At 44.5% G+C, this 20,362-nt stretch overlaps 1 protein-coding gene across 4 annotated transcripts in view; it reads right to left on the bottom strand.

The window, feature by feature from the left end:
* SSBP2 (single stranded DNA binding protein 2) overlaps window positions 1-18,643 on the bottom strand; it is a 195,995-nt gene extending 177,352 nt beyond the window's left edge. For 2 of the 4 annotated variants that reach the window (XM_075020322.1, XM_075020323.1), the window contains exon 1: window positions 17,683-17,914. In XM_075020322.1, the coding sequence (XP_074876423.1) occupies window positions 17,683-17,741 (59 nt within the window). In that variant the 5' untranslated portion in view covers window positions 17,742-17,914. Of the gene's footprint in view, window positions 1-17,682; window positions 17,915-18,537 lie in introns of those variants that run through there. The other 2 variants (XM_075020324.1, XM_075020320.1) reach the window with 2 other exon arrangements.
* Window positions 18,644-20,362: the final 1,719 nt, after the last annotated feature.

The following is a 20,362-nucleotide window of genomic DNA, read 5'->3' on the forward strand; positions in this document are numbered from 1 at the left end:
CCTGGAGCCTTCTGCGGAGGTTAACTCTCCCCCACAAGTGGGATGCTCCCCTAAAAGCCTGCTAACACCTACAGCAGGAACTGAAAGGCTATAGATATTTTAAATTAACCTCTTCACCAACAAGATTTCCAGACCAGGGCTGTATTCTTTATTTCTTACTTATTTTTCAGACTTAAGGTGACGTAGTCAAATGAGCAAACCCAGAACAAGATGAGCCAGCTTTGCTTTGGTTTGCAGGTAGACACATGCACATCATTCAGTTGTTTCGCTTTTGTGAGCAGGCAGGGTATTGAAAAGCAAGAACAATCCACCCATACTTAACAGCCTTCCGCACTTCCGCTCATAAAGAAGGCCAGCAGAAGGGGCTCACGTCAACTGTAGAAGAAACACAGCAACCATGATGGTTTAGGACAACTAAACCAGCAAATGATCTACAATGGTATCACATTACTTCATTTTGGATGGAAAATTCTTAAAACACTGGAGGAACGGCATAAAGAGAAATGATCTTGCTAAAGCCTATCACACAATCTTCCATTTCGTAATCACATAATTGAAACTTGTACATCACGTTGGGTCATACTGCACTAGAGACACTCGAAAGGGTTTTGATTTTTTACAACCATCTCAAGTACTTCCTTCCACACAGCATCCAAAAGAAGGGTAGAATGCTTCTGTACACTAACGTCTCCACTTACTTGGAGAGATAGAAATGCAGAAAGAAAGAGAATACTCGTACAAGTCTGCTGACCTCCAGCAGACACTGTAGTCAAACATCACTTACATGAATGCCCAAGAGATCACTGAAATTTACTTCATTTTACAAACTGTGTGACATTAAAAAAAAAAAAAAAAAAAAGATAATTCTGCGACTAGGAAATACTCATATCCCAACCACTTCAGAGGGTGACATTCTTGGACTCTAAATACAAACACAGACTATTAGAGCCAGAGCATCTGTGGACTGGAAAATCACAAGATTACTGAATTTGAAACTTTGAATGTAAAGGAAAGAAACCCTGACTACTGTGTAAGGACATCTCAACTTCTTCACTGAAGGAACATCACAGTGTAACTCTCAGCTTAAACCACATCACTGAATCTTATGATCTTTTCTACCAATTCACAGAATTAATTTCTCACTTTTACATGTTGAATGAAAAAACATGCAGAGATATGCTGGGAAGCTTCCTATGCTAAACAGTGGGTTGAAGGAAGAGGAAATCGGAAGCCTGGTCCAAGGAGCACCTCTTGGTAGTCAGGCACATCATATATTAGTGTAGGATACACTGTTTTTTTATCTTATGATCCTTACAGCCGTAAGGTTCAAACAAAACCTCGATACTTAAGACGGTTTATATATTGTTTCAAAAAGTGGAACATCTGGCCTGTTGTCTTCGAATGTTTATGTTTAGCTAAAGTATCTGCTGCTAGCTTAAGCGCACAGGTCCCACTCCTTCACATTACCCAGTGCCCTGCAACCAGCACATTAACCTCATCTTTCCCAAAGCACAAGTTCTTTACCCATTTGATGTACTTCTACTGCGCTCAGTACACCACATCATATAACATGCCTTTCAGAAACGACCATAGTAAAGTTAATTGTCAACATGCAAACACATCATTTTGGCAATACACATTCCAAGAAATCAGCTAGGAGAGGACCATCAGGTGAGAAAACAGAACAGTACCATGTACTTCATTCTGTTTTTCATGCTGCTTTCAGAATTTCCCCAAACCAGGGAATCAGACTATGAGGTTCTCTCACCAACAGAAGGTGCTGCTCTAGACTCCAGCCACGGTACCCTATGAGGCCAAACCTGTAAGTACTATCACTCACCAAATCAATAGACCTGGAGAATAACAAACAAACAAACAAACAAACAAAAGGCAAACAAAAAAGGATAAACCTTTGGGGCACGAAAGCATCTTCAGTTCACTTGGGCTGCCAAAAGGGAAGAAAAAACTATCTTTTTTGGATAAGCTTGTGTCAATTGCCAGGGGGCTATCCAGGGACACACAGTGATGAAAGATTTTGGAGGAATCGGGAGCTTGTTTTACCAGATAAGCATTAGGGGAGTTCAACATTCCTAGGCAGAAAAAAGATTACATATATAAACAGCTTTTGCTGTTTTCAGATGCTTTTGTTCAGATTGCTCTAAACAAATACCTTACTTTAAGAAGTTTGGTTGTTGAGTACACCTGTCATTGCTCCCAAAGAGAAGTAAATCACAGGTGTTGAATATAAGGTCAGCCTTGGTGAGGTAATTGCAGTTATTACACAACAGACCATATGGAGGCCATAGGTAGGACAGTAAATTTCATGATTCTATACCAAGAGATATGACAAGAGTACAAGGGCGACACTGAATAAGCTCGGAAGTGGATCAAGAGTGCAGCTAGTCTATTAACTCTGAAAACGCCTCTTCTAATTTTATTCCATATTTGAATCAAAATGGCTGTTTGGTTGGTTTTTTTAATCAACATGATTCTGTGATTCAATACACGTAGGTGATGTCCAGTTGCCTGTTCAAAGGACAAAGATATTAACCCTGCCTTCCAAGCTTGAATACAGACATAGACCTATGCATACAGACACACACCAACACACACTATACAATAAGAAAAATTAGTACATTCAGTTTCAGACTAGGAGAGTGCAATGGTCATCTTTCTTCCGTTATGTTAATTCTTTAAATATGCTATTGGACTGGAAAACCAGAAATTCCAAGAAAGTTGCAGGCATGCTAAAAGGTAACTGTCATAGAACAGGCTTTAAGTTTTGCTGAAATCCATAACTGAATCACAAAGGTGAAAAGAATATGAAAACATTTCCATTTTGATGCTGCAGAATACACAGCAACCACTTTGCCAAATCACACCATTGGTCTCTTCAATCAAGTTTCTTGTTTCCCTTTACAGCCCCATTGGAATGCTTCAAAATAAAGTGTTAGAAAGCCTGAGGCATATATGACACTGTCATAGGTTAGGTGTGCCTTAATTTTCCTCGATTAGTTTTCCATTTGTATCCTGAATTAGTGAGAATTTCCAATGTTTGTGCTGAACAGAAGAGTGTGCTCACTTAAGTACACAACTCTTTGTAGAAGCAAAGCTCTTCTCTGTAACAATGTACTAGATCAGAGAGCCCCTCTAATTACATTTTGTCTGTTGAATGGGTACACTGTGCAAAGAGAAACTAAAACAGAAACTAATACCAAGACACTTTCCTAAGTTTTATGTGATTCCTCTTGGTTGCACTTTACCATCGCTAGTCTTGCATTAGCAGGAAGTCCCTTTTGCTCTACCTCCTCTTTTGCTTTGCCCACACTATGCTTTAATAAACACTCCTGATTTGTTTCAAAGCCTGTGACCATGCCAGAGGACATCCAGCTACAGGACTTGAGCACTTCAAGCCCTTTAACCATGAACATGAGGATTGTACAAGTGGTAAAACCTGCGTAATGTGGGTAACTGTGAACCGACACTGTGTGTGCAAAGCTGGCTGCTCCAACAAAGTAGGAAACAAAGATTTTTAGCTTTGGGTTGTGTCTTGAGTGTTTTACCAGTTCAGCCTACTAACGATCAAGATGGTATTAAAGAGGAGAAACAAGACTATCTGTTGTGTCACTATGAACCCTCCTATAGTCCCTGATACAGCCTGCCTTTTTTGGCCAATGCTCCTCATCAAAAGTGTTCGTGTCAGAGCCTAGTAAATAGAACAGGTAGACCCACAATCTGCTGCAGGCATGACTGTACATTTTCAAATGCATTTGTTTGGCTCGCAGTCTAAATATTAAAACTACAGAGTCCTTTTTCAACTTTCTAAGTATTTTATAAGAGCTTTACTAGATAGCCATATGAGTGAAACACTGCTCAATTCAGTTGTATTGTTTTACAGGAAAAATAGTTACAGTTTTATGACAAGAAAACCTTCTCCTGTCTATTATGCCTTTTTTTTTTTTCAAATGAGTAATCCCACACAGAACTGGAGACTCACACCAGGCAACTCCAAACTTTTTCCTCTAATTCTGAACAATTAACTACAGACTTACAGGACTGTTTGCGGAATATTGGGAAAGATTTATAAGTAACTTTCTCAATTACTAGAATTAGTATGAATGTACCTGCATCCAGTATTCCAGTATGATTTTGTTTTTAATCATCTATTTAAGATGTTCTGCAAAATCATTCAAAACAATTTTTTCATTCACTCTTATAGGTTGCCCAACTACAGCTGGACAAATTATTTGTCTTGCATCTTCAGAGCATAAGATACAGCTTTCTTTGTGTTTTGCTGCATTATAGTCTCTCATTTTATTTCTAGAAGGATTTTAAAATATGTGTAACTAGGTTTGCAGTTACATGTCTACAGGTATTGTCTCGTAAGAGTAAACATCTTTTTTTTATAAAGAATTAGATGTACAGATAGTAAAATTAAAAGCAACACTGAATTTGAGGAGCTGCAGCAGAAGTCAGAAACACCAATGTGTTCTACCTTTCAGATCTGCTTGTCAAGCATATTACCATTACTAGAGGCGTATTTCCGTATTTCTCACACTGCTCTTCATCTTCTGATCAGAAGCTCTCCTTTGTCTTTTCTAGCTTTGTATTTTTTTATGTACCGTCCTGTGTGCAAGCTTCAGGTGTTTATTTGTTGATCACATACTTTTCCTATTCAAACTCAGAAAATCAACTTTCATTTATATAATTTACAACATGCATATATAAACACACAGGAAAAACAAACTTAATTCCTCAGGCCAGGATATATGCCTTTAAGTTTCTCCATGTGTAATATTCTATAAATATTTTACTAACACTAGCATTGTCACATAAGTCTTTCTGACTTGCAGAAAGGAGCACATCCCCTACCTGCGCAGTGGCAGGAAGCACCGGCAGTTCTGCTGCCCATCACCAGACAACTGACTGCTGGAACAAGCTACTGATTAGCAGTTTACCAAAGTTTAGGAAGCACTTATGGAAGATGCAATAAATTCACACAACTTCTCACTGTATTACTCAAAGGCCTTGACTTGCAATTCGCATTTCAAGGCAGATTAAACAATATACACCCATTTAGGATGGGTTTAGTAATAACAATTAAAGGAGTCAAACAGTTCAAGAGACTGTCAATGGGAGTCATAACCTTCACTTCTAGGGCAGTTTCAGATTCAGCTGGGGAGTTTCATTATGCCCGATACACCTGATGAAATTTCATTAACTCATCCACACTCCCAACCACATAAATAGCGCCTATCAACTCCCCACCACCACCTCAATTCAAAGGCTGACCTAAACAGGAGTAATTGGAGCCATCCAAGACTAGCCCCCATTCTTTGAGGGTTAGCTGGGAGAGAAGAAGAGTAAATAAAACATTTAGCATGGAGAAAGCAAAGGGGCTTTGGTTTATCCAATCTTGCTGTTGCAATTACAAGGACCTGATAAGGCACCACAACTTCCATAGTAGGAGCATCAGGTGGCATCCCTACTTCCAGCCTCACAAATCATGGAATATTTACAACACAATCATACAGCCTGTCAGCCACATGATCCATTTTGTCCTGAGACTATCAAGAACAACATATTTATTAAGGAATTATAGTTCCATTTCTGCACTCAAGTATTTTCTTCAGAAAGCACAGCCTTTCCCAGTGTAAGGCCAACATGACAACACAGGCTACCTCAGGTTGCCACTGATTTTGCTGTCATTTTTTTTAACCTATAAAAACAGTTTCCAAGACTAATGCTGTCACTTTTTTATAAGCATTAAGTTGACTACCACAGAAAAAATAACATAGTATTTTACCTTCCTGTAACTACCTGCAGAAATACTTAATCCCAACAGTGGAACATTCTTATTAAATTTCCAAACTCATTAGATGAATTTAAAAATGCATCTGCTAGTAACAAGACATTTTCAGTATCAATTTGAAAAAAAATATTGCATGCACTGGAATTTACATACAATGATAACTTATTACTACTGATAATTCATTGCTTCTGTGTTTTCAAAACACTGGCTTCTTTTTAGAAAAGTTATAGGGGTTTGTTTTTGTTTTAAGGTGAAATCTCTCCCAGAAGTCAGAGGCATTGCAAATAAATGAAAGTTAATATAAAACACAGGACACTGTGTAATCAGTACCTTCTTACATTAACTTCTTCATGACTGAAATTCCCTCTTTCAAAGACAGTCTTGCATTTAAGAATGGGAGATGGGGAAGAGACAAAATAGCCAAGCCTAAGTAGCAAACCAGCACTTTTGTTGGCAATTTAGGCTTGATCATACACATCAAGAGTTTGGGGTTAACATCAAGGGTTGTACTTCAACTAGACCCATACAAACTTCGGAAAAAGTATTGGTTACATCATGGTCAGCTCCTAGTTAGATGCTCCTACCTGAACAACTGAACTTCACACTGGAACACAAGCCCACAACCAGACTGTAAAGCCTAACAAGGACAGGATCAAGCAGCCTATGAATTCAATGCTAGGAGGCACTAAGGTGCTAGATAACCCTCATGATCCACAACCACAGCTGACAAACCATATCTGCCATCAGAAGTGTTATTTCTGACATCCAGGTTTTTACAAGTTGGTTATTTCCTAATTTATACTTCCACAGGAAACAAGGTGGGGAAAAAAGCATGCTCTCAATACACTTAGAAGGAGGAAATCACACCAGGCACTGTTCTTTCACGGGTGGGTCCAGCTTAAAACTAAAACCCAAAAACTCCAATACACTTGCCCAAAGAAAGACTGCAAGCATTTTGAAAAGCCTACAGAAAATAAATGGGCACCATAAATTATATTATTTTACATTTTGGCTCTTTTATCACAAATGAAGCAGGTTTTCCTCAAAACAAGATGTGGATGTCAAAGCTGCGTGCAAGTCTGGAGGAGCCAAAGGCTCGTACACAAGAGGCTCAGGTTGCTCTTAGCACAGTGAATGGAGGTGCAAAGAGAAGTGGAAGAGGAAAGGCTTAAGGGGGCCAGTCATGAAGAAGGCCAGTGCCTAAGGCGGCACTTATGAGAGTATGACAGCAAGATGTTTTTCAAGCTGGTATACAATAGCCTAGATGTTAGGCCACTTTCTGGGAAAACAAAACCAAAAAAAGAGGGTTTGAACTCACTTAGCTCTTCAGGTTAAACTCAAACTTACACCACAGTATAAGGCAAAGTTCTGCCACTGCACAGAAAAGCAAGCAGGATACAGGCGAGCAGAAATGAGCTGTCCAACTTCTCTGTCCCAACTGTCCAAGCACTCACATGATGACCAAGGGTCAACGTTTTGGCCTGTTTACACATATTACATTAGTCTCCTGTTGGAGGAAAAAAACCCCAAACAACCAAGAAACAGAAAAATCTTAGCATGCCATAGCATGTATAAAATATTTTTAAAAAATAAAGGAAATTTCATGCAGACATCAGCTTGACTATCAAAAAATATGAAAAAAACAATTCTGGAAACAAATCATAAACACCTTCAGAATATAAAGAGAAGAAAGAGTCAACATTATCTGTCAAGAAAAAGAACCTGTTAGGTCAGTTTGGTTTACTTGCAAGGTGGACTTTGCAGTGGGTAAGGAGGAACATGTGGATGGCTTACTAGAAGTTGAGATACAAGAGTTTTGATTCTTAGCCTATCACATGACATCTATGTAAGCAAACAGTCTTCATTAAAGAAATATGGTGTACAGTCACATGAAAAAAACAACAGAAGTGTCATTACCAGTATGTTTCTACAAATGAGAGAACATTTCAAGAAAGCTCTTGCTATTCTAAGCCAATCCAATTAAAAGACTTTGATTAATAAGTTGGATGTAGAAAACAAAAGTATGCATGGTAAGTTGGGAAAAATTATAAGCCCTTTTGAGGACATGAACAAAATAAGGAAAGTTAAAAAGAGTAAATTCAATACAGACAAATGTAGAGTACTATGCTCAGGAATAAGAAAACAAATACACAGATATGAAATGGGAAATAATTGGCTAGGCAGCAGTATTGTAAAAAGAACCTGGAGGGCATGTGGACTGCAAAATGGATTATTTAAAAACAAACAAACAAACAACAAAACACAACAACAACAAAAAACAGGCAAGTGTCCTAGGGAGTATTAGCAGCAATGTTTTATATATAAAATGCATGTAGTATATATTATCTGAAAAGAGAGGTAACCATTTCATTCTGCTCAGTTCTATGCTCTGATCTGGACACGCTACTAATAATGCAGAGAAAAACCAAAAAAAGGCCAGAGGTGAGAATCACAGAAGGTTTGAAGGGGAAAAAATGACCCATCAATTTTCAGTTTATTTTTGTATTTTTTATTTTTATACTTAATGAAGCAGAAAAGAGAAAAGGTAGGACACTATGGCCTTGACTACTGCCACCTTTCAGTTTCTTAGAAAAGAACATTTTATGTTCTCACCTGTCACCTTCCTGGGACTGGAAGACAGAAATATCCTAAAGCCTAGAGAAGCATACACAGAGTCATCAAGATTTGTGAATTAACATGTTTGTTGCTATCTAAGGAAGATCCCTTAGTGGTTGAAACAACAGCTATGTATGACCTGACCACTACCTAAACGATAGGGACTTAGGGATCTGTGGTTCAACTGAGTAGACACAAGAAAAAGAAACTTCAGCTTTGACTCAACCTGGACCAGCACCCCTTTCTGGCCTGTCTGTACACCAACAAAGCAGGAACCAAGTGGCCCTAACCCCAAGCAACACAGCTGGGAAGGCTTGAAGTTCTAGCTACTGAATATTCATGGAGAAGAACAATCACCTAGCTGTGTTCTTGCTGGTGCCCAAAGAAGCTTTTGCAGAAAACTCTTAAAAGCAATGGTTTTGAGCAGTTGCTAATTAACCTGCACTCGCAGAGTACCACACTAGGCTATGCAGGATCGTGCCCTTTCCTGCACCCTAAGGGTTCATGGAGCGGTCATCATGAAGTGGTTCTACCCAATTACAATGCCACCCCGAATCATACGATCATGTATTTGCAGTCTCCCTCCCTAAGGAAAGCATGCTTGCGAGGCCATGGTGCGTGTAAGTATGCAACTGTCCACCCTGGATAACTTCGGAGTTCAATTTCCAATTTCAAGTATATTCAAAAAAGAGACAGCAGTCTCAAAAAAATACTACATTTCTACAAGTTGCTTCAGCTGTTTGCTTTCATGGAAACACCGCAGCATGACCTCAAGAAGATAGATGACCAATAAATTAGGCTTCACCAGTTCTGTAGCTCATGGGACTGCTTGCTTCCATCCTGCCCCAGACCGAATCACAGTCCATCCAAGACAGAAGTGGCATGCTGTACCAGGAGAGATGGCAGACTCTGGGGCAGAGAGGACCATGCTGCAGACAGGTCCTTCTGAGACCACCTGAAATGGTCCTCCATCTCTGAGCGTGCCACAGGATGGCTCTGTGCTGTAAGCCACTCAGCTGTAACAAACTTTGCACAGAGGATGAATCATTTTCTACTCCTCAGCCTCCAGATGCCCAATGCGATAAAATGGCACCTCAGCCTTAGAATCAGTGACAAAAGAGACAGGGGAAGTTGAACGTATGCACCAGTGGTTTATGCGATGCTCCAAAAAAAATTCACGGCCACACCACTCAAACTGGGCACCCAATAATCAGCAAATATTTTTGCCTTTCACCTTTTTGCACCTTACTGCCATTTCTAAAACTAGCAGGCAGGCAGGCAGGAGTGGCTTGATGCATATTTGTAAAGGTTGGTGAAACTCAGACACTGTCATGCTAGGCACCAAAGAAACAACATATTCTTCCTCTAGGAACAGCTGTATTATGAAACATCAAGTCAGCCATAAGGCACGTACCCCATGACAGCAAAATAGCAAATTATCAAATAGCTACTCATTATGAAAACAATGTTCTATTCTGCACAATAAAAAACCCAGAGCTTTTCCAGAGGGAAAAAAAAAAATAATAATCAGTGAACATGCAAATAAGGACAAAGTAAGAACAACACTTAGTATACATCTGTATTTTCCAAGTTAAGAGAACATTATTGAGAATGCAAGTACAACACCCAGACACTGCACTCGGACACATACAGACACGCTATTCCAGCTGCTTTTCAATGGCAAATCCTATCCTTCCCTCCCAAGGCTCTGACATCTCATCTGAACTACGGGTTTTAGGACTACCACACACCTCTGCCACTTCAGTCAAGTTAATATTTCATAGGTGTTTATAAGTTTTATCTTGAAGATAAGGAATTTTACCCCTCGGTCTCACAGGTACTTGCTGGCAGCAAAGGAACACTCATTTTCTAGTACCTGGAGGGACATCATGCCCAGGAACAGAACCTTCCACTTCCCGACCTGTCTCCTTGAAGGTGTCACTGTCCTGGCTCTGCGCCCTGCTTTGCACCAGGTCTCTTTTCCTTGTGTAGATGCACCAGCTCCCACCCAGATCTCTGATCCCAATGCCAGTCCCCTTAGGAACTAATTCTTTGTCTCCTCTCTCCAGACTGGCCACTTCCACCCTGATTCCTCCATCCTCCTTCAAGAGCCAACCACCCGTTATCTCCACGTCCTGGCATCTCACAGCTGCAGGCTCCAACTGCTCATATTTACACTCGCCTTCCTACCAGTGACCAGTCCCTTTTTTTCTCCCCAAGCCGCTCCTCTGATGCCCGTATCTGCTGTGCTCCCAGCAAAGATGAAATATTCAGCAATTACAGTTAGTAAGCCCTAAGCATATGCAAATTGATCTTTTTGAAAAGGCTTGTATACTGGTTAAATTCAGATGCTTTGTCATGCAAATGGAAAAAGACATATCCCTGGAATAAAATCCCTCACCCTTTTTCAGTTAGATTTCAAGTGTTTTGAAGGAGAGGGGTACTATCGGTATTCCACCGTAAAAGTTGAGAGAACTTTTAAAACATTGGAAAACACATTTTTTCTATGCCTGATTTTCTCAATGAGCCAAATAAATAAAACAAATCAGCACAAGGCTTACATATGCCATTATAAATTTTCCACCCAAACAGTGAAAGTTTGGCAAAGTTATGAAAATCTTGTTTGGCTACTGCCCTGGTTTCAGCTGGGATAGAGTTAATTTTCTTCTTAGTAGCTGGTACAGTGTGTTTTGGATTTAGTGTAAGAATAATGTTGATAAACCACTGATGTTTTCATTGTTGCTAAGGAGCGCTTACCCTAAGTTAAGGATTTTTCAGTTTCCCGTGCTCTGTCAGCACGCAGGTGCACAAGGAGCTGGGAGGGAACACAGCCAGGACGGCTGACCCAAACTACCCAAAGGGATATTCCATACCACAGAACGTTATCCTCAGTACATAAACTGGGGGGAGCTGGCTGGGAGGGGCAGATCGCTGGCTCGGGCATCGGTCAGCAGGTGGTGAGCAATTGCATTGTGCATCATTTGTCTTTTTCTTGGTGTTTTTTTGGCTGGTTGGTTGTTTTGTTTTTATTATATACCTTTTCATTACTATTATTATTATTATTATTATTGTTATTGTTAGTACTGAATTTTATTTTACTTTAGTTATTAAATCATTCTTATCTCAACCCACAAGTTTTATTTTTTTTCCAATTCTCCTCCCCATCCCACTGGGAGCTGGGGGGTGAGTGAGCAGCTGCATGGTGCCTAGTTACTGGCTGGGCTTAAACCACAACAGCTACTTTAATACTTGTGACATTATCATATGCCTATAATTTAAGCAAAATGAATTATTAATATATACCAGTTTCTGTTAACTACTGTCTCCTCCAGCAAGATTTAATTACCTCTCAGCCAAGCCCGAATCCTGCTTACTGTAGTCAAGAGTGCATCTGCTGTACCCCGTGGGTCTGAGAAGGCTCCAAAAGTGCTCGCTCTTCAGTAGCAAAAGTTTGCTCCGCACTACAGAGCCCATAAAAGCGGGAATCAGATTCCTCATAATGTTCATCATGAGGAGAAAGTGCAGGAAAAAAACCTCAAACCTCTGAGCAGACCACTTGCATAGAGGAAGTAATGCATAAACTGAAGCATCTTTTTTTCCGTGGTTCTTGCCACTCCAATATAAAGTACTTCTATGTGCTTAACTGTACGGAAACAAATATCCCTGCCATAAGCAGTACACTGTTGGGTATGTATTTCAGGGCGATGCTATACTGAAGTTATGTTTCTATGGTCCACCACACCTGTCGTTCCAACTATCAGCACCTGTTAACGCTCCACCACCAAAGCAGCTACTCTTAGTGGTCTGAATTGCAGCATATACATTATCCGAAATGCCTCCCCATGCTGTCCAAGATACCTGTGCAGTATAAGAGGGTACCTGAAGCACTGTGATCAACAATAAACACTGATAGTTACTATTTCCAGAAACTTGCCTTCTCTGTTGTTCTTTATTAAAAACTATATTCTTCTAAAATGGCAAGAAAGTGTTATGTTCATAGACTCCCAGAGCAGTACACCTGCAACTTTTACAAGTTAGAGCTGATGGACAAAATCAGTGTAGAAACGTCAAACCTAAATTTTGTAAAAGAAGCTGGATTAAACTACCAATTTGGTTTTCAAAGGGGGGGAAAAAAAAAGAGAGAGAGAGATCAATATATCTTTCACCACCTGGAACTTGAAAAACTAGCTCACCATTTCCCAGGGATGAGCAGCAAATTTATCATTGAAGCCAATTAAGTTTAATCTGTATCTTATTTTTACGTAGCTTACAAACATTACAGTGGAAAAAGGTAACCTAACTATGTAAATTCATGCAATGTTGTCTTTCCAAATTTGAAAAAAACAAACCAAAACATAACCAAAACCCCTATCTCTAGACATCCACAAATTCTCAAAAGCCCTCAGAAATCTCAGTTTTCCTAAACAGCAACAGAATCAAATAAGGAAAGCATTGGTGAGTTTTTCTCTGTTTACAGAGAACCCTACCAGCATCAACAAGAAAATGACAGAAGTTGTGTAAATTTCACTCTGCTTTCCAGCTTGGGAAGAGAGATCTAGCAAAGCAGGCACCCACACCATGCATATAAAGGAGCCATACATTCAAACAGCCAACCACCCAAAACAGACTTGAGGAGAAACAACAAAGGAGAGATCTTCTTTCTTCTTCCAAGCAGCAGCAAAGTGGAAAAGTAGAATGCCCATCTTCCTCCATGTGACCAACTGGCCAAGATCAAACTTAGCAGACATTTACAATTAGGGTCATGCAAAAAAATGGAGCAAGAACACCATGATAGCAGCAATCAAGTATTGTCTCTTTCTCTACATCCTCTCCCACACCAAACTGAAAATCAACCCATGACCAACTCTAATGCTTGCTTCTATGTTGTTATTTTGATCATGCATACTCTTATATCAAAGTAAACTGCAGTCTCTAGTCAGCCAGTTAGTTTTTAAACAAAGTTGGCATGTCTGCTGAGCCCCAGCAACATAGGGGCATCTTGGGAAAAAGACTGCTTTAGAAGACCACTGAAAGTTCAAGACAACTGAACACAAAACACATAATCGCTTCAGAATTACTTTTCCTTATGATATATGTTCTTTAAAACTATTTTTCTATATATATTTTCTAACTTAAAACATTATTTATATATAAGTAGAGTTCCATTTGCAAATGCCTATAAAAGTCCTGTTGTAGGAGCTACACAAAATTTTTCTAGTCTGGTCCTTCTTTCTCCAAGATTAACAGTTTACAAAGTTTCACTATTCAATGAAATGTCAGCATGGTCAAGCTCCTAATCTGAATTAATCCAATTTTAAGGAATAAGGGAAAAAAAAAAACTAAAAAGATACATTTGCTGTGAAGAGATAACAAAAGTGGCATTTAGAAAAATTTTAGTCTTTTTCTTTTCGCAATATAGATGAGCCTTATTTGGCCCCAGCACAGCACAAGTGGTGGAAGAGCTACTGTTTAATACAACTTTCCGATCCCTTATGCGATAGGGATGGCCTGAACCCAGTCACAGCTGTTCCACAATGAGAGGAAGGGGCACAACACCACTTGTGATTTTTCTCTCTTCATCTTTTGCGCCTCACAGGTATCATGTGCCTTCATTTTTAGTGTTTTACCTAGCTGTGCTGTACTGTACCTCTCTGGTATAACATCAGTATTATTCTTCCTGAATTCATCTGTCCCCACTTCACGTGTGGTGTTAAGCTACATAATACAGACAATTTACCCCAAAGGTCAGACAGAAGGGACAAAGAGAAAGACCATAAAACGAACGCCATCTTTGGAACTGAAAATTTGCCAAAGACTACTATGAAGGACTTGCAAAACTTGTTCATTTTAATAGAAATCACGTAACCTCAAAGGACATAAATGTTAAAAGCAGCATATAGTGAGATATAATGCTACAAACATATTTGGCACTGGATTGGTCTGTAAAATATATCACCTCCTTGATTACAAACAACATCTGAACACACATCTTTTCCACACTTGATAAATATTCTTTTCACACCCTAGTCCTGTCACTGGCACACATCCTCATGGGGAAGAAACATGTTCCATATAATTACGCCGTCCAAACCTGAGGTATTGTGTTTTTTAAAACAAATTTATTCCCTTAATTATTACAAGTCTATTTCAGAGATCAGTTACTGGCTACAAATTCTAGATACTTAAAACCTTGAGGAGACACAACAGAGTTAAGTTACGTGTTCTGTTCTAAAAACTTTCAAATTAAACATAATTATAATCCCGCTCTTCTTGACTAAATACACACTTAATGTATCAAACATATTTTGTCTGTCGTTTTCAAATTAATACAATCTCATGCAGAAGTCAGAGCTGCATTTTCATAGAGACGTTTAGTTTGATGGCAACTTTTTTGAGTAGAACAAGAAATCACGCATCACTGGGGAGAAGCATTACATGGCTGTAAAACAATGTCATAAGAAAGAAAAAAATGTCAGAAAGAAAGCATATGAAAATGGCAATGATGTGGTCTGATCTGCTAAGAAGAAACTTGAAAAGATGTGATACAAAAAAATCTGGAATGTAGACTATATAATGGTATTCCACGTCATAAACGAAGTCTTTAGGCTTTTGCTTTTTCTTTTTTTTTTTTTTTCATTAAAGGAAAGGACGGTTGGGGTGGGGTGGGGGAGTGATGAGAGAGGAAAAGGGTGTTTGTAAATTCCTAGTTGTGTTTGTCTGTAAGTAGATGCTACTTACAGAAGTTACTGATCTGTCAAGTCCATGATTTAAGAACAATCCATTTCAGTGTTGTGCATAAAATAATCTATACATGAGGAATTCACATTTCCAGCTGTTAGTTAAAATGAGTGGAAGACAAAGTGTATTTAAATCGAACAGCACCATCTAGCAGGCCCCCCATAACTTTACTTAGGAGGGCAGCTGCTGCTTGGCAATAGGTCAGTTTGGCAGGCTTGCCCTGAAAATTATTAAGCATTTTCATACCGCATGAAATATTATGTGCTTCATGGCAGCAAGAATCTAGAAGAAAGATCTGCTACAATGAACGAATAAGACTAAAAAAAACAGTTTAAAGTTCTGGCCCTAGGACCAGAGCAGTTGTCTGTGTGGCTTGTATTGGGCAGTTTTTGCAAAAAGCAGAATTAAAAGAACATGATCTTCATCTAATCCAACATACAGCAGCCCTATAGATTTGTTTTATCTACTCCCACAGCGCGATCCTATTGTGCCCTTCAGGAACTTACCAAGTGTATTGACAAACACCAGCAACTATGTAGCACAAGAAAATGGTTTAATTGCATAATTTTGCCATACCAAATAAACAAGGCTTCCACTAGCCACTTAAGCAATTATTTTTAAAATTATTCCTACACTGGGAGCAAGAAGTGCCACTAGTTGATTAGAATTTAGTGCCCAAGTTGTGTCTCCCACTCCATCTCGGCAATTAACATCTCATGTCAGCGCTGCCTCTGTCTTCCTCTACCTTTCCATTGCAAAGTTACGTGTGAAATTCCCAAACATAACAACACTTTAAATTTCCCCTAGCATCTCCCTCTCCTGTAGCAACAGAGGTGCCTGGCCTGCTGCTGTTCCAGGAAGCATGCATGCCAGTCTCTGGAATTAGGAAGTCTCTTAAATACTGTAGCCCCCCCCCCCCCCCCCAAAAGGCACAAAAAAAACAGACAAAAAAAAACAACAACAAAAAAAAAAACAAACCAACAACCCCAAAGCCCAAACCACCACCACCACAAAACTTTTTTAGGTGAAGGTTCAAGACAAACTGCCTGAAGGGAAACTCATCAGCCGTGCCCGGAGTATCGAGCCTGGTGTTAAATGCGATTCTGGAGCAATGCGATTTCTGCAGCGGAGAGGCGCAAACCCGGACTCCGGCCGGAGGTCCCTCCACCTCCGGACCCCCTCGCCAGCCTCACCCCCACCCTCCCCGGGCCGAAGCCACCTCCTCCTCCCCCTCACAGGGGCTCGTCCTCCCCCCTTCCCTACCGCCGCCTCCTCCCCGTGCCAAACCGGCCTCGGTAACGCCGCGAAGCTGCCACTACAGACAACTTAAAGAGACGCCGTCCATTCCAAAAACTCGGTTTTCCTCCCCAACGCTTTCCCGCCTGCCCTCACCGCGCCGCAGCGCCCCGGGGACGGAGGGAGGCAGGCAGCCAGCCGGAGGCAGCCCCGGCTCTCCCCGGCTCTCCTCCCCGGCCCGGCGGGGCTCCTCGCCGCCCCGCCGCATCCCGCCGGGCAGCCGCGCCGGGGACCCGGCTCCGCGCCGCTTCCCGCGGGCGCCGCCGGTCGCTCCGCGCTCCCCGGAGCGGTGCGTTTACACGGGGAGGGGAGAGAAAGAGAAACACGGGAGCGCTGCCGCCGTTCCGCCGGAGATTTTATTCGCACCCACCCCCCAAAAAAGTAGTTTTCGCAGGCTGTTTCGGCACCAGCCCGATTCAGGCGGGGGGAAGGAGGGGGGGGCGAGGGAGTCCCGCCGCGCACCGGCACTCGCCCCCACCCCACCACCACCCCCAAAAAAGAAGAAAAAACCCACCGAACGAAAAAAAAGGGGTGTGGGGTGCCCCCGCCGGCAGCACCTTTGTCTGGCGGGGCGGGAGCCGGAGCGCGGCGCTCCCCCCCCCCCCGCCGTGCGCCCCGGAGAACAATGCGCCGCGGGGCCGGGGCCGCCGGGCTGCGCGGTCCCGGGGAAAAAGTTGCGAGGCGGCGAGTTGGGGAAGCGGCGGGAGGCGGTCCCCGCGGCCCCGTCCCCGCACCGGGGCTTCTTTGTTACCCAAGTTGTCCCGGCACCTTGCGCCGCCGAGCCCCGCCGAGGGCCCCGGGGACGGGGAGGGGGGTGGGACGGGGGAGCCCGGCGCCGCTCGGCCGCCCGCCCCGCGGAGGACCGGCCGCGGGAGGGAGGGGGTGTGTGGGGGGGTGTGTGCCCGCCGCGGCCCCCCTCGCCCGGCTTGCCGCTGTCCCGCCGTGAGGGGACACCCCCCCCACACCCCACCCGCCCGCCCTCCGCGGCCCCTCCCGCCCGAGCAGCGCGGCCGCGGCCGCCTGCCCCCCTCACACCGGCCCGGGCGGCGCCGGGCCCCCTCGCTCCGGCCGGCCGGCCGGCCTCCCGCCGCGCCCGCGCCTGCCCCTGCCCCGCACCGCCCCGCACCGCACCGCCCGCCGGCAGGAAAGTTACTTTGGGCGCAGGGTCGGCGCCCGCGTAAGGCGCGGTCCGCCGGCGCGGCCCGGCGGGCTGTACTCACTTCTCCCTGGCCTGGCTGTCGGACGGGACGCTGCTGTTGCTCTTGCCTTTGCCGTACATGCCTGCAGAGAGCTCCGACTGTCACGCACCTGTCAACCCATCACAGCCTCCCCGGGAACAGCCCCGTCACCATGGAGACGCCGCCACACACACAGCCCATTGGCCGGCCGGCCGGCCGGGCACGCCCCCCGCCCGGTGATCGACAGGCGGAGACCCGGACGGGCTGCTCCCTCCTCCCTCTCCCCCCCACCCCCCGCCCCCTCGGCTCCTCCTCCCCCCCCCCCCCCCGCTCGCGCTCTCCCTTCCCCGGCGCAAGGGGGAATTAGAAACGGTTCTAGAAGGATTTTAAACAACCGGCTGTTCCGAGCGCCCGCCACCCGCCCGCCGCCGCTTGCCGGCGAGGGAGAGCGCGGCGGCGAGCGGCAAACTGCGGACCGGATTCGCTCGGCAGCCGGCGCCGCCGAGCAGCCCGCGGCCTCCCCGCCTTCCCTCCCTCCCTCCTTCCCCGGCCCCTTCCCTCCCCAGCCCGCTGCCCGCGGCCGCCCGCCCAGCGCCCCGCCGACTCTCCCGTCCCCCGCGGGCCGGGGCGGGGGGGCGCAGCCGGTGCGCGCCCCCCCCCACACACACTACCACCATCACCACAGCCACCCCCGGGCAGGGGGACGGGGCGGCAGCCGACCCCCAGCCCCGGCTGCCCGCCCTCCCTCCCGCACCCCCCTCCTCAGCTGCTGCCGGCACAAATCACCTCAGGGTGCGCGCCCTCCTCGCCGCCCCCCGCAGCCTGGCCCGCACCCCACGGGGCACCCCCTCACCCCCCCCCCCCACAGCCCACCACCACCACCCCGCGATCGGGCACCTCCCGCAGAGAGCTGCCCGGCGCCCCCATTTCCTCAGCGCCGAAGGTCAAGCCCTTCCCTGCCGGCAGGGCCGGGAAGGGCAGGGACGGGGCGAGGGAGCCTGCCTTCCCTGTCAGGGGAGGGAGGGCGAGCCCCGCGGGGACGGGGGGGGCTGCCCGGCTGGGACACGGCCGGGCCCTGGTAGCCCGGGGCGAACTCGGGCCTCGTGGGCTAGAGCCGAGACCAGCCTTCAGCGATTGGAGGCCGGGAGGAAACATTTCCTGAACCAAAACAGTGTGTCTTAGAGAAGCTTTAAAAAAAAAAAAAAAGAAAAAAAAAAAAGTCTAAAGAAAATTCAAGGAAACGCTTTGATTTTTTTAAAGGTACATTGCAAATAATTGCGTGCTCCAGAGAGATGAGAGGAAGGGAGCAACCCCTGGGACCATTTATTACTTGCTTTTTTTGAAGTGCCCCGCTCTCTGGAGTTGGGGGGTTTTTTTTGCCCTCGGTGCTGAAGTATAACCCCGAATTTTGCGGATGTCGATACCTGCTTATCTTTACAAACCTAGGTCTAATCTTGTAAACCTCCTCACGTGTGTAACCCGAGGGGGCTTTTAGTGTTTAATGTCAAGCCCTCGGAGCGCTTTTTTTTTTTGGCGGGGCCGGGTTGCCAATACACCCGTCTCCCCGTTGCCTTGGCAGGCAAAGGTCACGAACAGCGAGCACCACGCAAAATTCGAGGAGGGAAGTTGTACCAGGCATAGACCACCAGCATCTGTTTATCATTGCTGGAGCTGCAGGGGAAAAAAAACATCCTCTGGATTTTGAGCTGCTAGAGCGAAGGGAACGGTCGGTGAGGTGAAATTATTGGGGGGGGGGTAGAGCGTATTAATGAGCGACTGGAACAAATTAGCGACACAGACAAGGGGAAGAAGCTGAAGGGTCCGAGGTGCTTGTAGCTGCACATGGGCAATTGGCTATCACGCCACGGGTTGCGTGGGATGTGCTGCGCTTTTGCAACTCGCGGCAATAATTCATCAGCTTAAAGCGTACCGCAACAAAAGCCATTTTGTGCCAAAGTTGGTTGTCTGTCTTGGGCTTTCGCCCCGCTATATTTTTTTGTATTAACAGGTCAGCAGGAGAGAGTGGTTGGAGTAGTTCTAGCGAAAGAAGGAAATTAGGCTTTCCATGCAGCTCGCTGGCAGCGGTCACCCCCAGCCTCCACGTCGTGGCAGGAGCGAGGCTCCTGCTTGCTTCCAAGTTAGGCCAGAGAAACTAGAGGAAGAACGGTGAGCAAGGTGGCAATGGTGGGTTATCAAGGCAGAAGAAAGCAATGGGGAATCGTGGGGAATGGCAGGAGAAAACGAGCGAGAAAGGAGTGAATGGAAGGGTAGGAGAAGCTCTCAGAGGACATGGGGAGGCGAAAATGACCGTGGGTGGGAACAAAAAAAGGAAAGAAGTACAGGAACCATGCATGGTGAATTTGGGTGATAAAAGCAGGGAAAGACTAGGGAGAGAATCTGAGAAGGGCACGTTAATGAAGCGTGAACCAAAGGGAAGTATTTTGCCCTCATGCCTAGGGAATAATGCTTACACTCCTTGCACCATGGAGTTCAGGTGGAGGCTAGCCATGTGACTGATTGCATTCAGTGTGAATACGGGTAGCAGAAAATGGCACAAAGAAAGAAAGGCAGAGAAAGAATCAGGACAGAGAACAAAGAATGACTTCGGTTGTGGGTAAAATATTTAAAAAAAAAAAAAAGAGCTGCTGAGGGAAGGAAAAGAATGAACGTGGATAACCTTGGGCAAACACACAAAGGATAGTTGACACTTACTTTGGTACGG

The sequence above is a fragment of the Buteo buteo genome, chromosome Z, assembly GCF_964188355.1.
Source record: "Buteo buteo chromosome Z, bButBut1.hap1.1, whole genome shotgun sequence".
NCBI lineage: Eukaryota > Metazoa > Chordata > Aves > Accipitriformes > Accipitridae > Buteo > Buteo buteo.